This window comes from Echinops telfairi, unplaced genomic scaffold, assembly GCF_000313985.2.
Source record: "Echinops telfairi isolate 266 unplaced genomic scaffold, ASM31398v2 ScPeMD7_7469;HRSCAF=8507_0, whole genome shotgun sequence".
Classification (NCBI taxonomy): Eukaryota; Metazoa; Chordata; class Mammalia; order Afrosoricida; family Tenrecidae; genus Echinops; species Echinops telfairi.
The window spans coordinates 38,521,255-38,547,854 of NW_022111372.1; the positions used below are offsets into that span (position 1 = coordinate 38,521,255).

At 47.9% G+C, this 26,600-nt stretch overlaps 1 protein-coding gene across 2 annotated transcripts in view; it reads right to left on the minus strand.

The window, feature by feature from the left end:
* Window positions 1-3,549: 3,549 nt before the first annotated feature.
* The window catches only part of UBE2G2 (ubiquitin conjugating enzyme E2 G2), a 42,683-nt gene continuing 19,632 nt past the window's right edge, over window positions 3,550-26,600 (minus strand). For both annotated transcript variants that reach the window (XM_004696892.2, XM_045284817.1), the window contains exons 4-6: window positions 14,581-14,699; window positions 11,058-11,198; window positions 3,550-5,127 (exon numbers count right to left, since the gene is read on the minus strand). In XM_004696892.2, coding sequence (XP_004696949.2) covers window positions 5,015-5,127; window positions 11,058-11,198; window positions 14,581-14,699 — 373 coding nt within the window. In that variant the 3' untranslated portion in view covers window positions 3,550-5,014. The remainder of the gene's footprint in view (window positions 5,128-11,057; window positions 11,199-14,580; window positions 14,700-26,600) is intronic.

The following is a 26,600-nucleotide window of genomic DNA, read 5'->3' on the forward strand; positions in this document are numbered from 1 at the left end:
ATTCCCACTATCCCATTCCCCAGACCGACTGCCTCAGTCAGCCAGTCCCCTAACCTCCATCCCAGTGAGGGGCCTGGGCCCACAGGAAGTACACAGGGCCCCTGACTGCAGCCGCCTCGGCCTCTAGCTCCCTGACACCAGTCGGCGAGGAGGAAGGAAAAGGGAGACATTCGAGGCTCCAGGACCCTCTTCTCCAAGGGAGGCACAGGAGCAAAGCGGCCCGAAGAGATGTGCCCTGCGGCTCCCAGCCCGACCCCAGGGTTCCAGTAACCAGACACGCACAGGCAGAGACCAGCAGAGATGCTGTGACTGTGACAGGGAAGGGTCCTCAGGGACAGAGGTGCTCAGACACACCTTGCTCGCGTGCAGACTTGGGGATGGAGAGGGGTCTCAGACGGTCAGGGGCGGCTCTCTTGGAACAGGAATGTATGAATCAATCAGGAACCAGGCACTTGTCCCAGCTCTGTGCTCTGTGGCTACCCCAACTCACCTCAACGTTGTCCTACGTGTTCCTCAGCAGAATCCCCGCCCTCCACTCCCCGCTTCTCATAGCTCGATGAATGGCTTCAGTCTGCCTGACCCAGGGAGGAGGGCTCGGGTGCACAGCGTCTCGGATGCATGTACACAGCAGCCGCCAGCACAGCCCTGAGCCCAGCCATGACTCAGGGTCCGAGGCACGCAGAGGGCAATCCTGGGCATTCCTTCTGTCTAAGCCAGAGTGAACTCGCTTCACGGAGGGAACTCTGAGCCCTACGGTCAAGAACGGCAGCATCACAGCCACTAGTTATGTAAGAAATGGTAGCGAGTCATCTGATCCAGACGCCAAACTGCAAAAAAGCCGCAACTCAGCCCTCGCTGACCCATAGCAGTAAGGGGTCCAACACTGGAGACAGTACAGGATTTGTGCCCAATCTGACCCCATCACATCAAGGCGAAACTCTAGGGCTTGCAACAGAACAGCAAGGGGAGCAGAGCAAGGAAGTCCCCAGGGAATACCAAAAACAGATTTGGGGGCCAGGGCGTGGCACCCCATCAGACTCAACCGAAAAACACTCCCAAAGTTCAACAAACAGACCTTCAACTATTTACAGGCTTTTCTCCTTTTTTGTCGTTTTTTGTTTTCTTTTATTTATTTTTGTTTTCCTTTTTGTTTTTGTGCATATTATTGTCTCTGCATGCCTATCTAGATAAGTGGGATAAACAATCTGGAGGAGAAAACAATGGACCGACAGTTGGGGGGGCGGACATGAGTGAGAGGGCAGGAGGGTTGGGGGGAGGAAGGAAGTAGGTGTTAACAAACCCAGGGACAAGGGAACAAGTGATCTAAAATCGATGGCGAGGAGGGTGTAGGAGGCCTGGTAGGGCTTGATCAAGGGTAATGCAACCGAGAGGAAATAGAGGAAAGAACTAGGAGGCAAAGGACATTTATACAGGTCTAAATACAGGCATGTGCATATGTAAATATATCTATATATGATGTAGAAATAGCTGTAGGTGCATATATTTATAGGCTTAGTATTAAGGTAGCAGATGGACAATTGGCCTCCACTCAAGTACTCCCTCAATGCAAGAACACTTTGTTCTAATAACCTGACATTCCATGATGCTCACCTTCCCAACACGATTGAAGACAAATGGGTGCATAAACAAATGTAGTGAAGAAAGCTGATGGTGCCCAGCTATCAAAAGATATAGCGTCTGGGGTCTTAAAAGCTTGAAGATGAAAAAGCGGCTATCTAGCTGAGAAGCAACAACGCCCAGATGGAAGAAGCACAGCAGCCGGTGTAATGAGGTTTTGACAAGATCAGGCTACCTGAGGGTGAATGTGAGCCCCTCACCCGTCAGGCTGAGCAGCAGGCACCAACCAAGGTTGTCCCCAGGCTAATGCAGCAAGTGGAGTTACTGGTCTCATGGGAAGGGCGGGGAAGCTCCCCACAGCAGCAGGCAATTCCAGAAACCTCCCACCACAACCTTGACAGCTCTCTCTACTTCACCCACATTCCCGGATGTCAGGGGAGCAAACAGGACATCTCAGAAACAAGGGTCGACATTGTCACAGGAGCCACTTACAGAAAACCAATACCATGGGTGGGGGTCGCCAAACTTAACCACTAACAATGAAATGTCACACAGCAAGCAAACGAACATTTTAAAATATATTGAATTTGAAGTTCCAAAGGGGGCAGATTCTGTGCCAAAACAAGAAGGTAACACCGCAGACCGTCAACTGTGATCCTAGCTGGGCCCTGGGAACTTGGGCCTGGGAAGGACACCACCATCAAGTGGGGAGTGAGGCGCACTGAGCCCAAGCGTGCAGTGTGGTTTCGGCCTGCCTCCTGGGATCTGGAGTTTGGGTTCATGCCAGCCAAGGGGGTGCCTGTGACCCCCCCCAGTGAAGTCCAGGTAGACACTTCACACGTTGTCACCGCACCCGTGTGACTGCACTGGGGACTGACAGCTTATACCTGCTGTCCCCAGGTACTACCCATGTCTGCTCCATTTGCTGCAAGAAATCAGGCTGTGAGCACTAGATGCTGAGTCCCCTATTCAATCAGCAAATCTCCAGCTGTAGGAGGGTGGTGGTGGTGTCGGAGGGATCCCCAACACGGTCTCACACCACCCAAGTTAATAAAGAGGGTCATGGGACTGCTGAAGAACACTTAACAAAGGCAGCAAGGGCACCACAGGACAAGACCAGCGTAAAAGTCTGAGCTGAGGTGTCCTCTTAAGCACAGCACCCACCGACAGCGCTGGAGGAAGTGAGAGACAAGGCCCGGGCTTGTGCGCAGGGGCCTGGTGTCTGGTGATGTCCAAGGAATGGCCTGTGAATGGCATTCTTTACTGAGCGAAGCCACACACAGCACCGCAGAGGCGACCACGCCATTACCCAAACCAAAAACCACTGCCACTGAGTTGCTGCTGACTCCCATCGACTCCGTAGCGCAGGGAAGAACTGCCCGTGTTTCTGCAACTATTTCTCTTCGGGAGTTGAAAGCCACATCTTTCTCCCCTCAACTGGTGGTTTTGAACTGCCGAACTTGCAGTTAGCAGCCCAACCCATAACCCAATGCGCCGATGTGGGAAACGGGAAACACCTGTGCCTCTTTAGAACCAGGTCCAGTCACCGCTGTCACTGCACAGCAGTGAAGGGAATAAACTGTCTTCTAAGAGGTGTGATTAGAACATTGCAGATTTCTGCAGTGCCAGATCACGTGTGCCGTTCATCTGACGTCCATCATTGCCCACAGCTATGGAGGAAACGTGAGGTGTCATCTAGAGGTGAGGAGAACATAATTTACTCCCTCCTGGGTCCTGTCACAGGTCTCAGTAGAAACCCCGAGGCTCTAAGCCAGCGAACAGAGGACATGGATGAAGAGGACGTCAGCAGGCGCCAGGCTTCAGGCTGAGCTGGTACTCAGTCTGCAGGCACGAAGCTGACCTGGCTCTGGAGCCCAGGTGCCGAGCAGTCAGGCACCCGCTTCCCGGGGCCACGATGGCGAAAGCCTGCCGCTTCTGCACGCGCACGTGAAAACACGCCAAACACGCCGCTCCAGAACAGGGAAAAGAGCTTTATTGTTTTACATTGTCATTAAATTCCACCACTCAGAATAAGGACAGCATGGGATTTGGAATTCTTCCCTCTCCATGTAATAAATACAAATGAAAAAAAATACTTTGTCTTTCACGGAGATGGCTGCTCTCCTGCCAAGATAGCCTGAAGCCTGGTGGGCACCCTGTGGAGGCCCTGCCCATGAGCTCCCACACCCCCTGCCCCATGGGTAGATGAGCACGCCTGCTGCTGCGCTCCAAGACTGCTCTGTCTCAGAGCACCTCTCCCTCCCTCCCCTTCCACAGGCCGTGCTGAACTTCCACTTTCCAACAGGGCCCTGCTGAGAAGAGAAGAAGTGATCTGGTTTCCACAGAAGCCCATAGGGGCCCCTTTAGCTGTGATGTGAACACCATGAAGCTGAGTGTGTGGGGTCAGTTAAACAGACCACTCGGTCCAGCGAGGGAGAGGCCAAGGGAAGCCCTTGTTTGCTCCAAAGTAGAAACTCCCACTGCACACAGCCTGGGCGGCACGCTGAGCCCAAGTGCTGCGGGCCATGGGCCGTTATTGCTGAGTGCGGGGCGAAGAAAGCGGAGCCGCAGCCCTGCTGTCCATATGGGGAGTGGCACCCAGCGCCTAGGACCCTGGGCCACTTCCACGATGGCAGAGCCCACTGCTGTGCTCCATCCACTCGGATGACAACCAAAGCCCAGACCACAGGTGTGAAGCGCACACCCGCCCAGGGGGTAGGTGAGGGCCATCTCAGCGGGGTGGCTTGGGCAGGTCTCGGGAATCCGAGACAGCAGTCAAGGCAGAAAGGAGCTGCTGGTCCTGAGGGACAGCAAGAGATTTCTATGTTCCCAAGTTGCCATCGACACACATGTGAGAAGGTATGTATTTCCCAAGAGGATTCTGTGTGCCAGTTCGTAATACACACCAGGGTTGACTTCGCTTGGAGGGAAAGCGCTTGCTGGTACACTACGTAGTAACAAAGCCAGCGCCCTGTGTTCCCCATGGGGTGGGCAGGCCCTCCCTCTGTCTCTGCCGCAGGGACATTTCTTTGGAAGGAGTACTGTGGAGTCTAATCCACTGAGAATTTGGCATGTCCGAACCCTCCACGTGGCACGAGGGCAGGGGCTCCTGAGCTCTGGGGGGCAGTGGAGTTTGCGGGGAGGGGGTAGAGGCGGTGCCGACAGCCTGCCCTCCGGTGAGTGAAATACTTTGCCGTGGCAGTGAGCTGCCATTTTCCTACCTATGCCGCCCTCTCAGGAGAGCAGCCCGTGTGGGGCGGGAGTGGTGGGAACACAGCGGATGCGGCGGTTCTACAAGTTTGCCTTTTTGGTGCTAGCAGTGTCACTGTCATGGTCTCTCGAGGAGGAGCAAGGAGCCGGCCTGGTGGTGGTGTCCATGCGCGTGCACGCATGCACGCAGAGGCCCCCTCGTGTGTGCACGCGTGTCCAGTGGCGTTCAGAGACCCAGAGACTTCTGTACGATCTGCTTGGCGATCTTGTAAAACTGCTCGCGGTCATCCCGCCACATCTTGGACGCATCCACGTTGGCGCCGCTCTCGTCATTGGGCTCTGGAAGAGAGGGAAGCACTCTCCGTGAGGGGGAGCAGGGCCAGCCCCTCCGCAGGACCTTCCTTCCACCTAACACAGCTTTCAAGATGCATGTCCCGGGAAGGCAGGCAGGAAGAAGACACTAAAGGGAGGGGTAAGGCACAGGGACACCAGTGGACAGGTGTACCTCCAGGCACCAAGATCCACTCCCAGAATCCCTACCTCTGAGTGTCTACAAATGCCAGTACAAGCTGCCTGCACCCTGCTCAGGAAATGCTACGCACGGCAACCGGAGGGATGTGATGCCTACACTCCGTGATGTGTGTCAGGAAAGAGCAGCATCAGTATTAGCATGACCAGGAAGACAGCAAGAGAGCAAGAGGCACCACCCTGTCATCGTGTGCGGGCCTTCCTTTCTAAGGTTGCTAGAATGAGGATGCGCCTCAAGCACCAAGAAGCCCACGTAAAATGCCCACCCCTCCTGCAGCCTGGTCTGCCCTACCACGCAGCCCTCAAAGACAGGCTCGTTTTCTGTGCATGGCATCTGGTGCTGGTCCCAGGTGCGCACTGGGGGACAGGGGCAAGGTCCTGCCCTCAGAGGTGGACCACCACAGGGGACAGGCAGACATTAAACCAACAGACGGGACTTGTGAAAAGTGCCCAGGAGGCAGGAAACAGGCCAAAAGCAATCAAAGCAGGCTTCTCTGAGGACTGCGGCCTGGGGTGCAGGGAGCCCACGGCGTGAAAGGGATCACTCCACTTCCTGCAGCAGTCCCAGCAGATGCCTCTCACACAGGCCAGTGGGCTGCAGACCCCTGGGGCAGAGTGGGGTGAGGGTGGGCTGGGCAAGGGTGGCAGCCAGAGAAGGAGGCCATGCTGAGCACAGGTCTGGCTAAGCAGGTGCCATGGGGAAGGACAGAAGATAAAGAGGATATAAACTCTGGTAAAGAACGGACTCCAAATCCAAAGGAGGGAATGGTGTCATAGTTCAAATTGTGAACACCGGATTTGCAGAAGGCTATGGATGACAGTGAGAGACCAAAACCCATGTTCAGGGTCCACACACAGATTATGCCTCTGGTGAATTCCCGCTGACCACAGGGGAGGGGTGTGAATAACCTTGTTATCAAACATAAAATACTGCAAAGTCCATTATGGAAGACGCCGTTAGGTTGAAGGTAATATGATTTGGTCTCCCTTTTGACCCATTTTAAAGTTGCTTCAGGTTAAAAGAAAAAGGGAAGGGGATGAAGCCCCCAGGGAATCCCCTCTGACCACGGACCTGGGATGTGATCAGTTTTGTTATCATGCAGAGTGCACTGGAAACCGGATTACTGCAGATGCAAATAGGTTGAAATTAAAACCTAAATGATTAAATAAACAAACCATTTACTGCAAAAGTTTTTTTGACCCATTTCAAATTTGTTCCAGTTACACGTTGTTATATTAAACTGACATTGCATGATGCTCACCTTCCCAACAAGATCGCTGAAGACAAACCAGGAGCGTAAGCAAACGTGGTGAAGAAAACTGATGGTGCCTGACCATCAAAAGATATAGCATCTGGGGTCTTAAAGGCTTGAAGATAAATAAGCAGCCATCTAGCTGAGAAGTAACAAATCACACATGAAAGAAGCGCACCAGCCTGTGTGATCACAAGGTGTCGATGGGATCAGGAATCAGGCATCAAAGAACAAAAAAGCATATCATTGTGAATGAGGGGGAGTGCGGAGTGGAGACCCAAAGCCCATCTGTAGGCAACTGGACATCCCTTTACAGAAGGGTCACAGGGAGGAGATGAGCCAGTCAGGGTATAGTGTAGCAACCATGAATCATTCAATTTTCCTCTAGTTTTTGTTTTTTGTTTTTAAATTGTTTTATTAGGGGCTCATACAACTCTTATCACAATCCATACATACATCAATGTGTAAAGCATATTTATACATTCATTGCCCTCATCATTCTCAAAACATTTCCTCTCCACTTATGCCCCCGGCATTAGGTCCTCATTTTTCCCCTCCCTCCCCGCTCCCTCCTCCCTCATGAGCCCTTGATAATTTATAAATTATTATTTTGTCGTATCTTGCCCTGTCCGACGTCTCCCTTCACCCACTTTTCGGTTGTCTGTCCCCCAGGGAGGAGGTCACATATAGTTCTTCCTTGTAATCTGTTCCCTCTTTCCAACCCACTCTCCCTCTACCCTCCCAGTATCGCCACTCACACCACTGATCCTGAAGGGATCTTCCGCCCTGGATTCCCTGTATTTCCAGTTCCTATCTGTACCAGTGTACATGCTCTGGTCTAGCCAGACTTACAAGGTAGAATTCAGATCGTGATAGTGGGGGCAGGGAGGAGGCATTTAGAAACCAGAGGAAAGTTGTATTTTTCATGGTTGCTACATCACACTCTGACAGGCTCATCTCCTCCCTGAGACCCCTCTGCAAGGGGATGTCCAGTGGCCTACAAATGGGCTTTGGGTCTCCACTCCACTCTCCCCCATTATTCACTATGGTACGGTTTTTTGTTCTGATGATGCCTTATACCTGATCCGTTCGACACCTCGTGATTGCATAGGCTGGTGTGATTCTTCCATGTGGGCTTTGATGCTTCTGAGTTTGATGGCCGCTTGTTTAACTTCAAGCGTTTAAGACCCCAGACGCTATACTTTTTGATAGCAGGGCACCATCAGCTTTCTTCGCCACATTTGCTTATGTACCCATTTGTCTTCAGTGATCCCTTTGACACCTCATGATCACACAGGCTGATATGTTCTTTCATGTGGACTTTGTTGCTTCTGAGCTAGATGGCCGCTTGTTTACCTTCAAGCTTTTAAGACCCCAGACGCTCTAACTTTTGATAGCCGGGCATCCTCAGCTTTCTTCACCACATTTGCTTATTCACCTGCTTTGTCTTCAGCGGTTGTGGCGGGAATGCCAATTTAATAGAAGAAAGTATTCTTGCATTATTTCCTCTAGTTCTTAAATGCTTCCTCCCCCCCAATATCATGATCCGAATTCTACCTTACAAATCCAGCTAGACCAGAGGATGTACACTGGTACAGATAGGAACTGGAAACACAGGGAATCCAGGACAGAAGAACCCCTCAGGACCAGTGCTGAGAGTGGCGATACCAGGAGAGTGGAGGGAAGGTGGGGTACAAAGGGGGAACCAATCACAAGAATTTATATATAACCCCATCCCTAGGGGACGGGCAACAGAAAAGTGGGTGAAGGGAGACATCAGACAGTATAAGACATGACAAAATAATACTCATTTATATATTATCAAGGGTTCATGAGGGAGGGAGGGTGGGGGAGGAAAGGGAAAAAATAAGGAGCTGATACCAAGGGCTCAAGTAGAAAGAAAATGTTCTGAGAATGATGGTAGCAACAAATGTACAAATGTACTTGGCACAATGGATGTATATATGGATTTTGATAAGAGTTGTACAAGCCTCCAATAAAATAATTTTTTAAAATTTGTTCTAGTGTTTGATATTTTCTGCTTTCATTTTGAATGAGGTTTTTGTTTTACATTGTTATTAGGTTTAAGATTTTTTAATATGATTTTCTGTATATGAAATCCAGGATAGATAAATCTAAGAGATAGTAACTTGTGGGAAACAAAAGGATTTCTCCCAAGTTGCCTCCCCAAATATATGCCAAACTTAGCTGCTTGCGAATGACTATACACTTGGAGGTCATCAGAAGTAGATCGGAAATTATTCTCCCTAAGGGCTATCAACCATTTAGACCAAGCAGTCACCACTGTTTATCCCACAAGTAGGGCCCACTCCCTTCTGATAAGGATAGTAGTTGTCTGTTTCCTTGTAGGAGACCCCAGAGAGGTCATACCCGCCCAAGGGTGATCAAGATTAGGCTGCCATCATGAATCTAGGGTCCGCCCTTCTTGTCACATGTATACCTCTAGTCCCTCCCCTTCCTATCATGTGTACAGACCTAGCTCATCCCCTTCCTGTTACGCCTATGCCCATTGTAATCCCCTTCCTATAATGTGTATGCCTATTGTACTGCCCCTTCCTATGATGTGTGGTTATCTGTAATCACGCCCCCCTAAGTAGATATAACCCTGGATTAGCAATTAACAGGGTCCTCCAACCTCCTGCTGGGTCCTCGAGCATCCTGCCGGGTCCCTGACCCACCAAGCATCGGTGCGAATCTGGCTGGTAAGATCATGGCCATCCAGGAGGTAAGCATGCTACCATGAAATGTGTCTGATGCCATTACTCCAATCTCTCTTCTATCTCTCATGCTCTCGATGACTTCAATATAATATTTATATATCTCAACCGTACAATTGTGCTTACTGCGCTTAGGGGGGGGCTGGGTCCCCCACCTCCAACGACAGTAACTAGAATAACAGATTCTTGGAGAGACTGTGCCAGGGGAGATGGAAGAGAAATAAGTTGCTAACAGCATGAGTACAAAATTGAAGAAAATGTTCCAAAGTGGGTTGTGGTAGTGATTGTATAACTCTCCTTAATATGACTCAACTACTGAATTGTATGATATGTACCAATACGCATCAATAAAACTGTTAAGAAAAATAGGACATATACTCTGACAGGAGTAAGGGAAAAAAATACATTGAACTAAAAAAATGTATACCAAAAATTTTTAGAATGGTGCAATTAGTTGGCAGAAACTTAAAAAGCAATAACCACCCACCCTCCCGAGCTTGCCCTCTCCTTCCCCACAGCACACGGAGTGTTATTAAACACCCGTCGTCCTCCACCACAGTCAACCCAACTTCACTTTACACTCTGCCTCAAGCCACTGCGTGGGAGCCTGCGGTCTGGCTGGAACACCCCATCCGCGGAGTTCCCTCGCAGCTTCCTGGACTCTGCAGTCTGCTACTGCTCCCCTGCCTTCTGCAGCTCCTGTCTCTTCCTCAACTTCTCCATCACCCCCTCCCTTTGTGAGCCTCCCTTCTTACATACCCTGTGCCCCTCACCATCCGCCTAACCCAGAGATGATGCCCAGACCTTTACTTCCATCTAGGTCCTTGACCAAGCTAAGTCCCATATAGCAGGGATTCTTACTCAGCACACCCCAAATCCTGCTCCCTCAGCACACTCTCCTGCCAAAGGCGTCCAAGAAACTAAGCCTCCTGGACCAGGTCTCAGCTCTTCTCCTGGCGGCTGTGCAATGGGCCAGTCTGACCCAAGTTTCAGCTCTCCTCCTGGGAGCTGGAGTGGGGGAAGAGAGGGGGAGTCCCACGTGCTGCACACTGCTGCCAGGATGATCCTCTCGGGAGCAACTGGGGTAGAGCAATGGGAGTGCCTCAACCCTCAGGGACTTCCCAGAGTTGCCAGGCTCGGCTCAGCCTTCCACACACTTCCGCGGCAGCCCGTGCACCCAGTGGCCCTCCTACACACAGCTTGAGCGCCAGCCCTCCTGAGCTCTTGGCAGTGCTCCGAACCAGCCACCCAGGCTCAGGCCACAGCCCAAGCTCTCCCCACCCTGCACCTCGTGAACTCCACGTGTTCTTCCAGATTCCTCCAGGGGTGGACCAGAACCCCACTGCTCCCCAAGTATGTCCCAGTCTGGATGCTGGCAGTTAGAGATCCCCTTGCTATAGGCCTTAACGCTAGGGTCTGTCACACTGAGTTTTGTGTTCCCAGGACAGAGGGCATTCATACATGCCCACTGAAGAGTGGCAATACCAGCACAAGCTGCCTGTGGTCAACAGCAGGTGTACAACACTGGGCCATCTGTAACCTTGATGAGAATTATGAACACCATGCTTACACTGGGGCAAGATTATGACAGTGCCACTACATGAAACAGCAGAAAATAAAGTGGTATAAATTAATTAGCAATTAATGAAAATAAGTCCTAGTGACAGGGGACAAGAAGGAACGGCTGTGGGCCCGTCCCTGAGGAAACCTGACTACCAACAGGAAAGGGCGGGTATGCCCGGTACCGTACCTGCCAGCATGCTAACCACCGACAGCAGGATCTTCTCCACACTTTGCACGGGGCTCCACCTCTCAGCGCTGCTCTCGTAGCCCATGGGGTCGTCGCCGGGGGCGTGCAAGATGGAGATGCAGACCCTCCCATCCGGGTAGACTGCAGAGTCAAAACACGGCACAGAAGGTGAACCGAGAGGCACAGGACATGACACCACGGAGAGTAACTCTACACAGACCCAGGCTGTTTAGACATCTGGGCACATCGGGGGCACACACACCACAAGGCCCCCATTCATCACAAGCCAGGGCTCCGGGACCGGGCCTGTCCAAGCCTCTCGGGTCCTTGCTGGTGCTCTATGCCTGTCTACTTCTCATGGGCTGTAGTGAATTCTTAGACCCTTATATCCAAATAGGGTACGTGAAAAGCCACCTGGCAGTCAGACGTTACATCAACATATCTAGCATAATCAGGTCCATTCCCAACTTTCAGATCTAGTTTCTTACACGGCTTCTAATTCTACTGAGAAATACATCAACTGGGCTGCTTACATGGCTAGGGTGAAAGCGACCGGACCTGGTGGCACAATGGTTTAAGCTCTGGGTTGCTACCAGGAAGATTGACGGCTGAAGCCCACCATCCCTACTCAGGAAAAGGCTGAGGCAGTAGGCTGCTGTGAAGATCTACAGCCTCAGAGCCCCTGTGGAGCGTGCTTCTGCCCTGTCCTTCAGGGTCAAAATGAGTCCGAATCGGCAGTGGGTTTGGTGTGGTTTTTAAATCCAGAAAAAGAAGGAACTGAGATTACCCTAGGGAATTTACTCTAACAGAAAAGTGATGGTCCACAACACTACCTGGAGATTAATTGTAGGTGAATCTAATCCCCCCCCCCCATTAACAAGACCCCCTGATGGTGCAGGCTATCTTTAGATTCCAGCGAAATTCATTTGGATACACTCAACTATTAAATTACAGGGCCAATAAACCTGTAATAGAAATAACAGAGGATTTTTAATGTATCTAATTTATTTGCATTTGTGAGCTCAGAACTCCGAACATTTAGACATGTTAATCAGTATCATTGACCTCTCCATAGCTTTCCTTTCACACCAGCCCCTCACCCCCACCCCCACCCCGCCCCCCACCCCCACGGGGACTTCCCTCTGGCCATCCAGAAGCGTGCTGGTCTGAAGTCGGCTTCTGAGGAAGGCACTTAGGACATGGTCAGCACAGTGGCCACCGTCACAGGGTGTCAGCCTCAAGTCCACTTGCATGCGTTCTGCCTGCCCGAAACTCAGAACTACGTCCACCACAGCCCCCAAGAAAGGAGAATGGGGTCAACAAGTGTCATTGTAAGTGCCCCTTCCTTGGGTTGGTAGCGCTAGGCAGTCACCAAACATGCCAGACCAGTTTTCACCCCTGTCTCTTTGGGCCCTTGCACTTGGAATGCACTCTTCCACCCTGCCACTGATTTCTGAGGGGCTGGGTCAACATGCGCGGCCCTGCACTGATCTGAGTCCTACTCTAAAGAGCCCCTGGCCCTCCACCAGGCTCACTCCCATCACCCTGGCCCACTCCTCTCAGTGCAGGCATAGCACTGCAGCAGCAGCAGCAGTGTGGCTGAGGCTCAGGGCATTTCCAATATTCGCCAATCTGCTCTCTACGTGACAACCAGGGACCCTGGGAAGGCCACTCTGAGCACTCTCTCAGAATGCTCCTCAATGCCTTGCCACTGCTCCCAGGAAAAAGATGGCACCTTCATACTACCTAAAAGACCCCAGCTGGTCTGGTCTCAGCCTTCCTCTCCCCTCACTTCTTACACAAAGCCTCTTCACATGCCAGAGTCTCCCCTGCTACCTCCACACCCTACTCAGGCACTAAATAAAAGTTACAAAATAAAAATAGCACCAATTTATAGCAAGGTAAAAAAAAATGTTTATAATAGTTGTCTGAACATTAAAAATAACATTACCAGGTTCATTAGTCTGGTACCTATGCTTATCATTTAATATGTTTATTAGCCACAATACAATCTTTTTTTTTTTAATTTTTAAATCACCTACAATCCCCCTCATAGTTGTATTTTATGGTTAATCAACTTGAGATTGTTGGCCCCTTCAAGGAACTCTTAGCTAGTAACAATCTTTTGTCTAGCTTTTTATTACAGGCGAGTTCAAACAGACACCACAGTGGACACCAGTACGATGAATGTCCCTGTGCTTCCACAGCCTGACCAGCTGCTGGCTGCTGGCCGGGAGAAACTGGCTGCTTCTGAGCACCCACTGTGCAAAGTGGTCTCACAGAGCAACGTCAGCCCAGGACAAGAGCCCTCCAAGCAGGTTCTGGCACTGAGTAAAACAGGGGAAGTGTCCCACACCATGGGCAGTGTTGAAAGCCTCTCTGGACAGGGTAGGGCCTGCATGTATGGATGGTATTTACACTGGAGTGGACGAGGGAAGGTGTGCAATCTGGGATTATTTTTAACCAAGAGAAGTCAAAAGCTCAGAAACTACACATAGAAAAGAAATGATTTCAAAGATTAAATTAGTCCTGAACTACTTGATATGCAGGTAAGTATAGGAAAAGGATTCAAGTAAGTGAAAAATTAGTAAGTAATATTTTCCTTCTACTAGATAGACGGGGGATTCAAAAGCTTTTGGAAAACTCCAATCTTTTAATGCTATTTTTCTCCAAACTTTTTGAAGTCTCCTTGTAGATAAAAATTACAAGCAATTATTATCCTAAATGCTATTTTAAAAAACCATACCCCATTTTCTTTGTATCTTTTTAATAATCCAACCTATAAAAGAAAGCCCACAGCTGTTCAGGAATTCCATTCCCTTCTACTGAACTGTTTTTAAACTAAAACAAGTATATAACTTATTTAAATGACCTATGTTTTACCCTCTTTTAAAAATATAGGTTTCCTTTAGAGAAAATTATTTACAAAAAGGAAAAAAAAATTCTACCATGGAGGAGGAAAAAAAAATCACTTTTAACAGTTTTGTGTTTAACTTCCCAATTACATATGCATATTACATGTAATTCTTTTTCAACAAAATAAGATTATAGTAAACTTGCTGATTGGTAGCCCATTTTTCAAAATCAACCATAAATATCACTCTGTTCAAGATCGCATGACAGTATCTATTTAGCATTCTTTCACATGAACTGGTGACTTCCATAGCCATTAACCTAACCAGCCAGACTGCTGAGCACAGAGCCTGTTCCTGGTTGTTTCAGCAGTCCAAGTGACGGCTGCAGAGGCACAAGCTCACGCTCACTCCGGGCAACAACCCCACCGACGCTGGAAGGCTGGGCCAAGAGCATCCAGAGCTTCAGGGTTTGTTTGTTTTAAAATCTTTATTAACTATCCTTCGAATGTGAACTCTTGGTGTCAACGCTATAATTGTATGATGTGTTAAAAATTGAAAATATTATTTTTAAAGGTCCAAGCAAGTCTCTGATATGCTACATTCCCCATGCTTTATGTTACCTCTGTGCCACTCCTAACACTATAAAAACTACTTCGAGAAACACTTACTGTTGGGATGAAACATCTCACAGGTAAATCTCATCTTTGGGGGACTTAAGGGATAATCAAGTGGAAAACTCAGGATGGCAGGAAAAACACCAAACTCAAAACAGGTATCTTCTGGGCCCCTAGAAAATATAAAACAAGTATAACAGAAGACCTCCCAAGCAGCTTTTCCCAGGCCTTCCACAAGTCAGAAGAGTTGCTAAGGTTTACACGCTCATGTCAAACAGTTCCCTCCACCATAATGGTGTTTGTTTCCAGATGGATGGCAATGCCTTGTTCCTCCTATTCTAATCTGGTTTAAAAGCTTAAGTACAAGCACAAAGATGGCATTACGGGCACGGTTGTTAGACAGATGATGGTAAGGACTGGGGCGGCAGAACCTCTTTATAAGAACAGGATCAGAGAAAGGAGCTAATGCCAATGTTGCAAGATTTGTGATTTTTTACCCCTGTAGATGGGGTACAATTACATCTTAGAATAGAGAAATGAATCATGGCACATTATAGCAAGCTTCTATTCTACTTAGACAAATGAGGAGTTACAGGCTATTTTTAAATATGCCTAAGAAGTGATTTCTGCAACCTTCTAAAAACAGATAAAAAGTACACGCACCCTCGTGGACTGAGGTATGCGCACGTGCACTGTGAGGCAAGTCTGAGCTTGCAGCCCCGGGCTGCATCGGCTCGAACACCTGGGCACCTCACACACATCCAGCTCTGGGAATGGCTCTCCCCCATTGCTAAGTGTGTGTGGAGGAGGCGGGCGGGGACACACACTGGGGCAGACCAAACCATTCAAAGGTCCCGTTCAAATGTACACCCCCATGCCTCTTGGCCAGCTCAGGGCTCATGCACCAAGGCAGCAGAAGTGTGGGGACCACCAGTGTGAGGAGGCGCCCCCCCCCCCTCCACAATCCCAACAATTCAGACTTAAGAAAATGGGCATTCCTGGAGTTTTGCAAGATCTCCGGCCATCTTCACTATGAGAATGTGCACATGAAAACCGAAGAGCTGGATGACAGTGACACGAAACAGTAGAAACTGCTTTTGGGTATGATGGGTTCAAGAAAGGAGAAAGAGAGTCGCAGTCTGCCCCGATGCACCCCTCTGCCCCAGGAAAGAGGAGCTGGCAACGTTAACTTCTACACAAGAGCCATCACAGAGATCTGGATCCTGGCAGATGTGTTGAGTGGCACAGCCACGAGGCCTGCTGACACAAATCAAAGGCATGGCGTGGGCTTTTTGGTTTGGTTTTCTAACTGTGCAGCCTTTACTTTGGAAGATATTTAGTCTTCATCTGGGGGGAGGAACTGATGTTTTTTTTCTTTTCCCTAACTGCAAAATGTATTTTAAATCCTGTTGATGAAATTCTGGCTCAGGCATACACCTTTCCTCTAGTTCTTTAATGCTTCCTCCCCGGCACTATCATGACCCCAGTTCTACCCTACAAATCCGGCTAGACCAGAGCATGTACACGGGGACAGATAAGAACTGGAAACACAGGGAATCCAGGGCAGATAACCCCTCAGGACCAATAATGAGAGTAGTGATACCAGGAGGGGACGGGGAAGGTGGGGAGAGAAAAGATATAATTCCCTCCCAGGGGGATAGACAACAGAAGAGTGGTTGAAGGGAGACAGTGGTGACAGTGGTCGGTGTAAGACATGAAAATAATAACAATTTATAAATTATCAAGGGTTCTTGAGGGAAGGGGGGATGAGGAACCGATACCAAAGGCTCAAGTAGAAAGAAAATGTTTGAAAATGATGATGGCAACAAATGTACAAATGTGCTTGACACAATGGATGGATGTATGGATTGTGATAAGACCTGTATGAGCCCCCAATAAAATGATTTTTTTTTAAATAGAAATTCTGGTTCAGGGAGATACAAACAGAAATTTACAAATAGCAGAAACCCAGTTGATCTCTACCAATGAAAGAAAAAGCCAAGCCAGAAACTCAAAATTTTAAACAAACCAGTTTTAATTTCCACTTGGGAGACCAGCACTCTGGGCTTTTAGTGGCACTCCTGCAATGGACGCCCTTCCCAGAACCGAGGGCTGCCAGTAGCAACCTGGCCACAATAATAGAACAAGGCTTTAGCACTTCAGGAAGCCAGGTTTAAAATTCCTTTTCCAATTTACTCAATGAATCCTGAGAGTGAAATCTGTGTCCATGCTACTTTCAGGGAGACCCAAACAGTGACCAGCCGAGAGGTTCTGTTTAACCCACTGGACCTGGCCCACCCCCACCCCCACCCTCAAGTCTGAGAGGCTGACAGCCCAGGCCTTGGCGCAGACCATGATCCGGCACCACCGGGGGACAAGGCACAGAAGTGACAGCCTACACAGCTGCACAGGCAGTGTCATGGAGGGAGGGCTGGGTTTCTCTGGGGGCAGCATCTGTCCAGGCAGAGGGCAACTGCAGATGGCCAGACCCCCAAGTCTGGCTCATTCGGCTACTATAGAAGCTGCTATGGGGAGGGACCAAGAATAGTCCAAGCCCTTTTGTGTACCCGGGCTGTGCGTCAGTCCTAAAATCACAACATCTCAAGTCTCACTTCCAGCAGATGAGTTCAAAGCAAATCAGAAGCACCCTCCCGTTAGTCTTCTCCACATCCTTCTGATGAAAGGGTGTCGAGAATTACTGTTTTCATCTCACTGTTAAGCAAAGCTGGGAAATCCAAGGATTAAATGATTTAGTGAAGGTCCTAAATCAATTCTGTAATAGAGTTAAGAATAGAACACATAGTTTAAGCTACTAAATCACAAAGCTGGCCAAAGAGAGATACTATCTTTTAAAAGTAACACGGTTCCTATGTGGGGAATGCTTGCCAGAGCCTGGGTGTTTCTGGCACCTCTGAGTCTCCAGTAAGGGGGAAAAAATGTCTGGGTATTGTTTTTGGAATGAGCCAAGTGGTATTTGTCCAAAGCTTTGAGAGCAGTTCTTTGTTTCTCAGAATAGAACTTTCTTAGGGAGGGGGGGGGGGGGAATCTCCCTAGTGGCTCAGAAGTACAACCACGCGTTTCCTCAAGTGCGTTCACATCTAGGTCACAGCAAACACTCTGGTTCGCCACTCTCTGCCAGAAGGCCCTGTGCCTGGCAGCCTGCGGGGCGGCTAGGACATGCCCCTGACAACAGCCAGCACATCCCTGCACCTCCAAAGACAAGCAGTGTCTGCACAGGCTGTGCTGCAGACCCCACTGCAGACTGGCTTCTTCAACAGGACCAAGGACCAAGGACCAAAAAAAAGCCAACAATAAATCCACACAGCTTCTTGGTACTGCTGCTAAAGAAATACTGTAAAAGTAAGTGGCTTGAGCCAACAGGTTCATTTTCTCACCAGTGAACCCACCATCAGTGAGTGGATTCTGACTCCTAGTGACCTATGAGACAGAGCAGAACTGCCCCTGCGGGTTTCTGAGATGCTAACATTCCACAGCCACATCGTTCTCCAGCGGGGCGGTGGGGGTTTTCAAACTGCTGGACCTGGAGTTAGCAGCCCCGCTGTTCCAGAGGCTCAGAGTCCAATTGCTTGAGGGGAACACTGTCCTCTGCTGGCTCCACAGCAAGGTCTTCCTCTGCGCAACTCCCCTGCCTTTCCCCCACAGGGGAAGCTCATTCTCCATGGTCTGTCTAATCTGCTCTCTTACATCTCAAAGTGATTGGCTCACAACAGAGCCTACACTGGTATGCCCTGATTAACATTACAAAAAAGCCCAATTCTCAAATGGTCTCACTGCCATAGAGAGATTAGCAAGAAATTATGGAGGGAAGGACACAATTCACACCCTAACACCCACCTGAGACAATTAAGAGCTTCTCATAGCCTGAAGATTATTTCCATGGTGTAGATTAAAATAACCATGTATGTTATCTCAGCGCTATGAGGTAAGGGCGTGCAGACTGTGTTCTGAGACAAGCTTGCAAGAAAAGGCCGAGAATGAGGCTGCTCTGTACGAAAGAAAGCCCCTTTCACACAGCACATTGGGACGTCCCAGTTTTAGGGGAATGATGTGCAAGAGAACAAGCACATACGGTTTAAAGGGAACCACTGAGGTCACAAGGCCGGCTTCCCAGAGGGCCGCCTGCTAGCTCCTGGCTCCCTGTGCCTGCAAGTAGCAGTGGCCTCACCCGTTCTTAATGGCCATCATTCACGTGGCCGGTGGGAGGCTGAGATAGACGCTTCCAGTGTTTCAATACTCAGCTAGCTCACAGGAAGGTCTGGTGTGCTAACATTCCACCAAGTGTATCTGCCCAAAGGCATATATATATCCTCCCTGCTCTCGGTCTGGATAGCCCTGGAGAAGGCTACAATTCTGGCCGGTTTTCTTCTCCCTATCAAGTTTGCCACATGAACAAAATATCTCAACAACACTACGTACAAAATAATTTTTTAATGGAGCTTGCCAGTCCATTTGCTGTTGTGAAGTGTCATCCAGTCAGATTCGACTCACAGTAACTGCAAAACAGAGCAAAATACCACCCAGTCCTGTGCCACACTCGCAAATCTCACGTTTGAGCCCACTGTTGTGGACACTGTGTCCACCCATCTCCTCCAGGGCCTCCTCTTTCTCACTGCCCTCTGGTTTTTTCCTTTTGTTATTCATGTAATTTTTTTCATCATGGCAAAAACATACACAAGCCTTCTCCAAGTCAACAACCTCTACGTGTGCAATTCAGCCCTTGATTATACTCTTCGTGTTGTACAACCATTATTGAGATCCTTTTCCAAATCACTCCACCACCATTAACATCAACTCAATGTCCCCCAAGCACACTCTTCCCCCTTCACCAGGGTAACCATGGGTCGTTTGGTTTCTTGTTTCTTTTTAGTAGATCTCTTGATAATAATATTCATATCACACACTTCCAGTTTTTAAAAGGAATTGTATACACATCACCATCAGTTCTAATGCTCCCTCACCGTCCTACATTATTTGCTTCTCACTTCCCTTCACACACACATATCCATAAACCACTGCGTCTGTTATTTCATTATGGCACTTTCAGCACAATGATTCAAATGCATCGATTTTTCTTCCACCTTCCTTACTCAATGTCCAACTTTTACATGCATATGAGGTGAATGAACACACTAGGGCTCGAGTCAAAAGCACCTCAGACCTTAAAGTGGCATCGTTGCTTTGCTACCATTTAAACGGGTCTTGTGCAGAAGATTCACCCAGTGCAATGAGGACTCGATCTCTTTACTGTTGCTTCTAGAAGCATTGATTGTGGATCGAAGAACAAATAAATAAATCCTTGGCAACTTCAACTTTTTCTCCATTAATTATTATTGGTCCAATGGTGAGGATTTTCATGTTCTTGACAGTGGGTTGTAATTCACACTGAAAGCTGCAATCCGTGGTCTTCACCAGCAAGCAATGAACTTTCAGTAAGCAAGGGTGTGTCACGTGCACATCACAGATTGTTAACAACCCTCCCTCCAATCCTGATACCACATTCTTCTTTATGTAATCCACTTCTCCAAGCTGTTTGCTTAACATACAGATTCAGTAAGTATGGTGAAAGAAAGCAACCCTGTTTCACAATCTTTCCTGATTTTACAGCACAACAGTATTCACACACCTGTCTCTGATCCATGTGTAAGTTCCACGTGAGCACAATTAAGTATTCTGGAATGCCTCTTCTCAAGGTTATCCATAGTTTGCTACGGTCCACAAAGTCAAATGCCTTAGCATAGCCAGTGAAACACAAGTAAACATCTTTCTGGTATTCTCTACTTTTAACCAAGATCCACCTGACATCAGCAATGATATCCTTTGTTCCATGTCTTCTGAATCTGGCCTGAACCTCTGGCAGCCCCTGCCAATGTGCTGCTGCAACCACTGTCGCATAGTCTTCAGTAAAATGTTACTTGCATGTGCTATTCATGATAATGTTCCATAATTTGAGCATCTGCTGGGTCACCTTTCTTGGAATGGTTACAAATATGGATCTATTCTATTCAGTTGGCCAAATAGCTGTCTTCCAAATTTCCTGGCACAGATACGAGTGCTTCTTCAGCTTACTGAAACTTTCAGTTGGTATTCCATCAGGCACCATCAAACCCTGGTGCCTGGGTTTGGGTCAATGCTTTCAGTGCAGCTTGGACTTACTCTTTCAGCACTATTGGTTCTCGCTCATGTTACCTCTTGAAATGGCTGAATATCGACTAGGGGTTTTTTTTGGGTACGGTGACTGTATTCTTTCCATGTTCTTTTGATGCTTCCTATATCGTTCAATATTTTACTCACAGAATCTTTCAATATTGCAACTCACAGCTTGAATTTTTTCTTGAGTTCTTTCGGTTTAAGACATGCTGAGCATGTTTTTCCTCTTTGGTTTTCTAACTCTAGGTCTCGACACATTTCACTATTTTACTTCTTCTCGAGCTGGCCTTTGAAATTTTCTGTTCAACTCTTACTTCGCTATTTCTTCTATTTGTCGGAGCTACTCCATGATTAAGAACAAGTTTCAGAGTATTTCCTGACACCAACGTTGAACTTCTTTATTTCTTCCCTGTCTTTTTCATGACTTGGCTCTCTTCATCATGATGGTCTTGGTGTCAGCCCGCAGCTCATCAGGTCTTCCTTCGCCCAAGAGTATTTAATGCATCAGATCTGCGAAAGGTCCTCAGACCCAGGGGGAATATACTCAAGGTTGTGCAGATCGGGCTCTTGTGGACTTTTTTTCATTTTCTTCAGCTTCAACATGAACTTACAATTGATAGTCTCTGGCTTCCTTTCAGCTATTGATAGAGCTTCTCCATCATCTTTCCACAGATGTAGTCAATCTGACTTCTGCATATTGCATCTGGAGACGTTCACATGTTGTTGAAAAAATGGTATTTGCAACTCCCTGGGAGACATTGCATCTGAAGAGACACATGGAACTATGCTAGTGCCCTAAGCTGGAGAAGCCACATGGACCTACCCTGATGCAACCAGACCTCTGGAGCCAGAGAAGCCATGTAGAGACCCCTGCCAGCACTAAGATGCTTTCAACGCCACTGGATCCAAAGATTTTCTACCCACTGGCCTGTGATCATCCTGCATTCGGCGTCATTATATGTTTAAAGGACTTTATAGATTGGTATTGGACATATGGGCTAATTAATATTGGACTTATGGGTTTGGAGTGGGCTGGGTTAGGATGTTTTCTTAATGTACAATTACCTTTTATATAAAATTCTCTCTCATACCAAAAAAAGGGATTTGCAACAAAGAAGTTGTAGGCCTTGAAAACTGTAGCATGCAACCTCCAGCTTAGTTTCTATCACCAAGGCTATATTTTCAAACTACTGTTCCTTCCTCCGTTTCCAATTTTTGCAATCTAATTGTCAATAATTATCAATGCATCTCAACTGCATGTTGATCACTTTCTGACTTTAAGACATTGGTAGAATTCATTAATTTCTGTGTCACTAGCTTTAGTGGTTGGTGCCTAAATCTGAATAATACTTGTAATGATTGGATTTCCTTTTCAGGGACATGATCCTATCACAGGCAGCGCTGTACTTGAAGATAGCTCTGGAGATGTCATTTTGGATCATGACTGCAAAGCCATTTCTCTTGACTATATTATTCTGAGCACAGTAAACCATATCATATTCTGATTCAAAATGGCCCCAACCAGTCCATTTCAGCTAACACCTAGACTATCAATTTTTGTGTGTTCCATTTCATTTTTTGATGGTTTGCATTCTCCAACATGCATCCTTCTACATTCCAATTATCAATTCGTGTTTGCAACGGCTTCTCCTCCTTTTGATTCATGCTCCATCAACAATTGAAGGTCTCAAAGGCTTTACTACATCAGGGTCATTATAATGGAGTCTACTTTGAGAAGACAGCTCATCCACAGTCACACGTGAGGCCTTCCGAGCGAGGAGTTCATCTTCTGGCACTATCTCTGGCAATGTTCTGATCTGTTCCTTATGTTTTCATTAAGTGACAATGTTTAGATTCATAGTGTTTTCAGTGGCCAATTCCTCTAAAGTGGACAGACAATTCTGCCTGTTCTTACAGAAGCTCTGCCAAAACCTGTTCACTTTGGGTAAACCTGCTGGCATTTGAAATACCAGTGACGTAACTTCCAGCATCACAGCAACACACAAGCCACCACAGTATGTATGACAAAGTAACACATGAGGGGGTGGTGTCAACCTATTAATCCCTTCTTAAACCTGAACTGAATCATTAAGGGACAAGTATTCCCTAGACATCATGGTCACCTGCTGCACAGACAAGAAAGGTCCACTGCTCTAACTACATTCCTCCTCCTAGGGAGTCATTTTCCACCTTAGTATATAAAGCATGCAGGTGTGCATGGTGAATTAGGGCCTGGGTCAAACACAGGTGTGTCCCATTTCTTCAATCAAAAAATCCAGCAAAAAGTTCTTGCAGTGCCACCCCTTCCCTATCCCCTGTCAACAGAGAGCAGGGACTACCACAGAGGGCCCCGCCCCCTCCTGTGGAACTTTTGTGGGCCCAGCACACCATGCCGAGCTGCTAGTTGCTAGCCCATTTCCTTCTCGGTCCAGAGACCGAAGGAGCACTTGCTGCATGAAGTCCCCATGCCAGACCCAATGGGGAAGTCAACAAAAATGGATGAGGTGAAGTTCCTGCCCACAGGATCCTGATCCCCTGGTTGGAAAGGGAACACTGATCATAAGAAGTTGTGATTCAACGCAAAGTGCCCTTGAATGCTTTGGCCTCAAGCACAGTGGACCAATGTCTCACTCCAGTGTTCTGCCACAACAGGGGCCCTACCGCAGCCTGGGTGTGCTGGACCAGGCTCCCAGTGTTCTTCCTTTGGCTCTGTCCCAAGTTTGCAGGCAATGCTCCTGTAAAGAACCAATGCCGAGCAGGAAGTGGGGAGGAAAAGGAGAGATGCCTCTCATTTTCATTTGGAAAAGCGTAGTAGTGCCAAATAAAGGTTTCACACCATTACGAAGTATTCTAATGACTGAAAAAAGTGCGGCTGCCACTGAGTGGGCCCCACCACTCAGGGGGAGCCCATGTTGTGTGAAAATATGTCCGTGCTCCACAGGATCGCCGATTCTTCTCCAGAAGTAGTACACCAAACTTCTGAGATGCCTCAGATGAGCTCGAACCTTGGACTTTTAGGTGAGCCATGAGCACATGAACCATTTGTACCACTCATTCAAAACCTTCATGTAGAGTAACTACAGTAATACGAAATGCGGTGTTTGGGGCCATCAAGTCAGTTCCAACACAAAGCAATCCTCCAAACAGCAAAAGGACACAATGCCTGGTCCAGTACCATGCTTACAATTGTTACTACGTTTGATAAAGACACGGTCACAGCCACACAACAGAACACTCCAGCACAAAACGTGATGCTAGGTAGAGAACGCAGATACCAAGATGATACACTTTAGGAGTCCATTTACATGAAAGGGCAAATAGACGGAAAGCATATTAGTGATTGCCAAGACCGAGGGTGCAAATGTTCTAAACATGTACTGTGCTAGAGATTCTCTGGAATTGCTGGTTTATGCACTTAAAATGACTATTTAGATTTATAAATTATCTCTCAATAGGCCATTTTTAAAGTGCACATAGAATAAGGCTGCATTGTGCTCTACAGCATGGTTTCTCAAGCACAACTGGCCAGATAATTCTCTGCTGGGGGAACTGCCTGGTGCACTGTAGAAAGTTTGGCAGCCTCCCTGGCTCTACCCATTAGATGCCGGTGGCATACTCCCCTCAGTTGTGAAAAACCAAAGTGCCTCCAGACATTGCCAAACATCCCTTGGGGAGCAAATCTGTCCCCATGTTAAAACTACTGGTTTGGGCCTTTTGTTCTACATGAACTTTTCCAGTGAATCGGAGTCCCCTGGGTGGTATAAACAGTTAACATGCTTGCCTGCTAACCAAAAGGTGAGAGGTTCACATTTACCCAGAGGCACTTCAGAAGAGATACCTGACAATCTTCCTCCAGCTCAGCCACTGAAAACCCTACAGAGCACAGCTCTCTCTGACACACGAGGCTGCCATGAGACAAAGAAACACAACGGCACCTGCTTTTCTTTTGTTTCTATTTAACAGTGCATCGTAGACTGCTTTTCCCTGTCAGTAAGTAGGTTTTACCTAAATCTTTTTAGGGTAACTTGGCATTCCACCATATCTGTTTCAAAAAATGGGTGGTACCATCCCCTGGGGAGGGCTGTAAATCCAGAGGCTGCAAAAGTAGATACCTATACTTCCTCCTGGATTATGGTGGGCTAGAGTACAAAAGTTTTTCATTGTGGGGGCTGGGGGGCGCTGTTTTCTTTTTCATTTTTTCCTTTTCCCTGTCAAGGGAACCAAGGCGCTATGTCAATGTTCCCTAACTTACATTGGACAATGATCTTTCCAATGACTTGTTTCTAGGCTCGGGACCACTAATCAAGGCATGCACTATAAGAATTACTGTATAGATATTTTAATATCACAGATGAATTTTAACAGGACACCATATGGACGAGATGCTGTGACCCTCTGTCATACCCTAGAAAGCCTGATATAAAGGGTGGTTACTGTGTGTGATGGGTAGGTTATTGTGCCAACCTGGCCAATAGGAGCCTGTGGGATTAATATGGTCACAGTTTGATTGGAGGGCAAAGAGGTAAATGGCTCAGCAAGGCCTGCCCCCCTCTCTCTTGCTCTCTGGTGATCAGACTAGCATGCGGCTACTTTAGCTAGTTCTCTGCCTCAACTTGTGAGCTACACTACCTGTGGGACGCCCAACCCATGGATCGTGTTGCTAGAGCTTGAGGTTCCTTCAAGACCTGCTTCGCCACACTGCTGAGGTATATACATCACTTGAGCTTGAGGCTGGCTGATCTTGTCGTTTGCATGGCTTGAGTTCGACATCCCATCCAGGTCTGCTTCACTAAGCTGAGCTGCTGATTGTTGACCTGCCTTGCTGTTTGCTGCCTGTGACAGGCCTGCCTGCATTGCTAAAGGGAAGACTCAGCTGTCTGCTTCCTTGGCCTTGGACCCAGCAGCCCTTGTGAGTTGAAGGGCTTCCAGTATATTAACTGTTCCATGGAAGTGAGTTGAACTGAGCCCTTTGTACTGCTGTGTGGACTAATTAGCCGTTATATTGTTTTGTGCTGTGTGTGTGTATTTCTCTGGAGCACCCTGTCTAACACATTGTGATCCTAACTTTTTCCCTGAGCACAGGCTAGCAGTATGGCCAGAGGAGAACCCAGGCTGAAAGTCCTACACCAGCTGAGAACCTTGGGAAATCACCTCACCACTAAGCCTTCAAGGTCCATCAGTTAACAGGAAAGAAGTGGGGGTCAATCAAGGGTCCCCAATCATTCAATAAAAGGAGGATCCTATCAGAAAAGGGGATGGCAGTTAGGTCATGAGCCAGATCAATGGGAAGACATTCAGAAATAAATGTTTTAAGTAGCTAGACACTTCAAGAATGCTGGGACAAAACAAACAGGACAGCAAGACTCTATGGGTCTTTCCAGCTACAGACAATGAACAGCTGCCCTTCCCTGGACATGACTGGCTCCACAGTCCACAGAAATATACTCTAAAAGCAGCATGTCCACTAAATCTACTGTGAAAGACCACAGCTGGCAACTGAGTGGCAATGAACTGATTCAGAGGCAAGAGCCATGGAGCTGGAGGGACCTCAGCTGTTTGTTATAAAGAACACTGGGCTTCTGAATTTGATCGACATAAGTGAAGGTCAGAGGGCAGTAACTGGCCAAAGACCATGCCTTGCCACCAGCACATTCTCAGACAGTCCCTAACTAACCTAGAGGCCAATCGTGCATAGCAGCAATGGAGTCCTTTCTTCCTGGGTCCCCTGCTCAAGCTCCACAATAAGCTCAGCAGAGTAAAGAAAGCTAGTTTCCAACGGCCTGTCCCAATCTCTGGCTCTACAACAGGCTGTTACTGGAAAGTGTTGTTTGGAAACGTGCTCTTCATTAAAGATGCAGGCAGCAGCAACTTTGCTTAGTTCGTCGTACTTATTAATTTGTCACATT